The 4000-nt window shown below is 36.8% G+C and overlaps 1 protein-coding gene across 1 annotated transcript; it reads right to left on the reverse strand.

Annotated features, from left to right (window-relative positions):
- Positions 1-1798: 1798 nt before the first annotated feature.
- LOC141811635 (ubiquitin carboxyl-terminal hydrolase 3-like) lies at positions 1799-3510 on the reverse strand. Its single transcript, XM_074699656.1, has 4 exons — positions 3407-3510; positions 3118-3303; positions 2862-3043; positions 1799-2406 (listed from the first exon to the last, which is right to left on the reverse strand). Exons 1-4 carry the CDS (start codon positions 3413-3415, stop codon positions 2004-2006), a joined length of 780 nt encoding a protein of 259 aa, XP_074555757.1. The 5' UTR covers positions 3416-3510; the 3' UTR covers positions 1799-2003.
- Between the last annotated feature and the right edge of the window lie 490 nt (positions 3511-4000).

The following is a 4000-nucleotide window of genomic DNA, read 5'->3' on the forward strand; positions in this document are numbered from 1 at the left end:
AAAAACTAAAAATAGAAATATATGATGAGAAAAATACAGCATAAATTGAAAAAAAAATATAATCTATCCACCTATGCACATACCTAGATATCTTCTATGAGTACTAAAGTCAACTTCTTTTAGGGTTTTTATGAAAATGTTAGGAAGGTTAGACTTGGACTAAATATACTTATGAAAATGTCTCCCTTTCAATGTGGTCCCTTATGAAATGATATTTAAGTTCTAAGTGTTTAATTCTTGAATGATACAAATCTCATACTTTTGAACCTAATCATTTATTATTTCTTTATCTAGAGGATAAAATATTACATTTAGATTATATATTTTATGTTGCATTAGAAACTAACTAGTTGATCCAATGAATGTGCATTTTGAGATATCTTTTAGTTGGCATAGGATGGACTCCATCTATGTCATTATCATCAATTAGGTGTCAATGAGCATTGCTTGGACACATCACAAGTTTAATGAGCACATTTTTTTCAATATCATGTCTAGCTTGACATTGGATAAAATTAGTAGTGCAGCTGCATCACATCTGGTCGTGTTGGGTCTAACTCGCCCCCAAAGCATAGTTGAATTGGTTACGACAGACAGACTTGCTAAAGTAGGTAAGAGTCAAATCTTGACAAAGTCGAGACAATGCACTCCCCCGTAATGGTTAACTGCAGCTTTCCGATTTTCCTCCTCATAAATGGTCATGAAACTGACCATGTGGGTCTGCTGGGATGATAAATTCCATCTTTTTACTAAAGTATTATATCTATCTCGATCACAATCGATTTGGGTTTATTTTATAGATATGCATCAACGTACACATAATAAATGATATAAACCATCATGTGGCTAAACACAGATGCAAGCCCATTGTTCATCCGATTAAGATTCGGACTCCATTCCACTGTGCATGCATGTACCAAAATATCATCATCCTCGGATAGAAATTCCACTAAGTCACCATTAATTCCTGCGGCAAACTATTTGTCCTCCACCAATCAGATTATATATAAATATATTATAAATTCCAGTTTCATCGACAGTGACCAAGGCTGCGCCCCAATGATATTAATATGCAGGCGCTTCCCATGCTCAATACTCATTGATGCCCACGCGATACATGCTGCAAAAGGTTGGAACCGCCAACCTAGCGGCCCCCCCACCCCGGCCCCACAAGTATGAGGGGGAGTAAATCACGGTGAATGCGGGACTGACCAAGGCGTGGTGGTCGAGGAATTTGAAACATGGCACAGATTGATGTTATCGCAAATGCAACCATGAGACCTCGAACCGCCCACCTCATGCTGCAAGCATCCACGCCCTGACCAGCTGACCCCGCCCGTGGGGGCGATGCCCACGCGATACATATTCATATGGAGAGTTAATACTCTCTCTTTCACCATAATTATTGATATATCTATCACCATAATTATTGATAAAAAATCTCCCGTTATTATTATTATTATTATTATTATCATTACTGATACTGGTGTAATTACATGTTCTGTTCTCAATAAATTACCTGCATTCACTATTATTCTTATTTGTTAAAAAATGAACATTTTTTAAGGTTTAACTAATTTATTACGCACCCAGTTTTAAAATGTATCATGGACTTGAATTATATAGTAAATAGAAAAAAGGAGTTACTACCAGTCAAAATATTTCATTTAAAAATATTTGTATCAATTAAAATTATTCAAATTCATCAACTTTTCGTTTTAAAATTATGTTCAGTTTATAAAGCTCGAGTTTCAGAAGGAACTAGCTTTGTATATGAAAATTTTAGAAAACCAGCATGTTGAGCTGAATCGACGCAGGTTATTTCCTAAAACTCTTACATCCCACTTGGCGCATTAATTTCTACCTTATTGTAAAACAAATGGACAGTACTTTTCCACCGTCCACTGTACATTGCTAACCAAATTTGGCATCTCCCCAGAGCTTCTGATTTGTTACATAAAAATGACCAGTAGAGAACAAATTTGATATAATCAACAAACTTTCTACCTTAACTCTTTCCCCCTAGACTCGTAAAATAATATGTAGCCGTGATCAGTGTTGCCTGAATACTCTTGAGAAGATCCATAGAATGTCTGCACGGTGGATTCATCAATCATCTCCACATTTTCGTCATCAAACAACAACCAGTGGTTGTGGGTTTTGACAAGGCTGACATAGTGACCATGGTTTGGACCACTCCCTACATGGATCACAACTGCAAATAGCGAATACTCCGAGTCAGCATCTTCAACTGTGTTACTAAGTTTCAGCTCCATTGGGAACACAACACGATAGCACAGCTTCTTGTATCGGCCAAGCTGTTCCATGTACTTGAAGCGCTTGAGGTGTATGACAAGGATATGTGGTGGCTTCTTGATCTTCATTCTCTTCTGGGCTTCCTGTAAACTGCAAAAGGAAGTAATAGTGGACTTCAGACCGAACTACCATAAAATTTGCCAAGGAAGTTGCAAGTACAAAATGCCAATGAATTATGACGAACTTTTGACAACATTACTAAACTTAATATTGCCTTCTAGTTCAGCATGATATGGCATTCCATAGTCAACAAGCTAATGGGTTGCAGTGGTGGAACAGGATTTCAAACTTATTTTGGTTTGTTTAACATCAAGGCATCTCATGCAAACCAGTATTGCTCATATATTTCTTACTCTTGCACAGAAAGCATACTCTTGCACAGAAAGCATGAAAGTGCTAGTTCAGTATCATGAAGCATAGATACAGAACTCTAATAGGTTGTCAGGAGTGACAAAAGCACATAAAACCTATTGAAATGTTATCATAACCAAATATTTATTTTCCTATTAGCGAACACACATTAACTTGAAATGAAGCCTAGGTACCTGCAACACTTGTCACAGAAAAACTTGTCCTCGGCATTTAAAGTCTCTGTAGAACTAAAGTTCTTGAGGCAGCTGGTTATTGAACTATTCTGCTCAATATCAAGGCTCAAGTCAAAAAATGTCTCATCCCTTGCAGTGACAGTTTCACAAAGTAAGCACCGTGTTTCATTAGTCAATATTCCCTATAAAAAAAAATCTAGTTTATGTTACCATCATCATGCGTAGTTTAAGCAGCTTTTCAGCCAAGATGCATTACCTGAAAGTTCTTGTGAACCCATGTACTAAGTGGTTCTTTAAGTGCACCATTCCCCGCAGAATGGCTTGGCCCATTGGCAACATTTCCAGACGGTGAAGTTTCCTTGGAACTCTTCCCAGCACTGGACTCTTTTTCAAGAATATCAACAAGCTCATTCAGCAAGAAATTCAAAAACTCATGAGCATCCTACACCAGGCCAATCACAATCATTTTGATCTCAAGTTAGGAAGAAAAAACACAATTCTAAATAAGCAGCAATGTGACATGATCTTAAGCAAAATTAAACTACCTGGTGCATGTAACTGCGGAAATACTCATTCTGTTTCTTCACTCTTTGCACAAAGCGTTTTGGAGCAATAACACCGGTTTTTTTCTTCTGAGAACTAATCTGGGTGAGTATTGAGACATGAGTTCATTGTGCAGTAACATTCAGATAGAATAATCGAAGAGTCAAAAGTATGGTATATCGGTCTTATTATCATGAGTTGATATTGTTTTGCAACAAATGTGCCACAATCAACTTCATGGCAATTTTGCATAAACAGTGCAAAAATGAGCAAGCGTTACTATTAAATATAATATAGTACCTGATCAAAAAGGTTATTTCTAAATAATATGATAACTCATAGGTAATACCGGCTTATTGTGTCAAACTACAAATCCATGGAGAAGAAGTTACGAGACGGATGCAATAGTTATTTCTCTTTGATGTAGAATGCCTAGTAACAAGATTTGGAACTCAAAAAAGTTTTGGGTGGATGCTATTGCTCAGTATCAGCAGAGCTTCAAACACTTTGCTGAAGGGAAGATAAAAATTATAAAAATAACAAATGATTGTCTGGCTATTTTGAATGCCCTTTTGGAAATGTCTCTACACCATGTG

This window comes from Curcuma longa, chromosome 17 (assembly GCF_044706935.1).
Source record: "Curcuma longa cultivar G26 ecotype Majalengka, Jawa Barat chromosome 17, ITB_CL_G26_1.1, whole genome shotgun sequence".
NCBI lineage: Eukaryota > Viridiplantae > Streptophyta > Magnoliopsida > Zingiberales > Zingiberaceae > Curcuma > Curcuma longa.

Excerpts from the sequence above, each read along its gene's own strand:
- LOC141811635 (XM_074699656.1), bottom strand. Across the intron at positions 3,044-3,117 it reads GGGTTCACAAGAACTTTCAG|GGAATATTGACTAATGAAAC; the intron begins GTAATGCATCTT and ends TTTTTTTTATAG. Across the intron at positions 2,407-2,861 it reads TTCTGTGACAAGTGTTGCAG|TTTACAGGAAGCCCAGAAGA; the intron begins GTACCTAGGCTT and ends TTCCTTTTGCAG.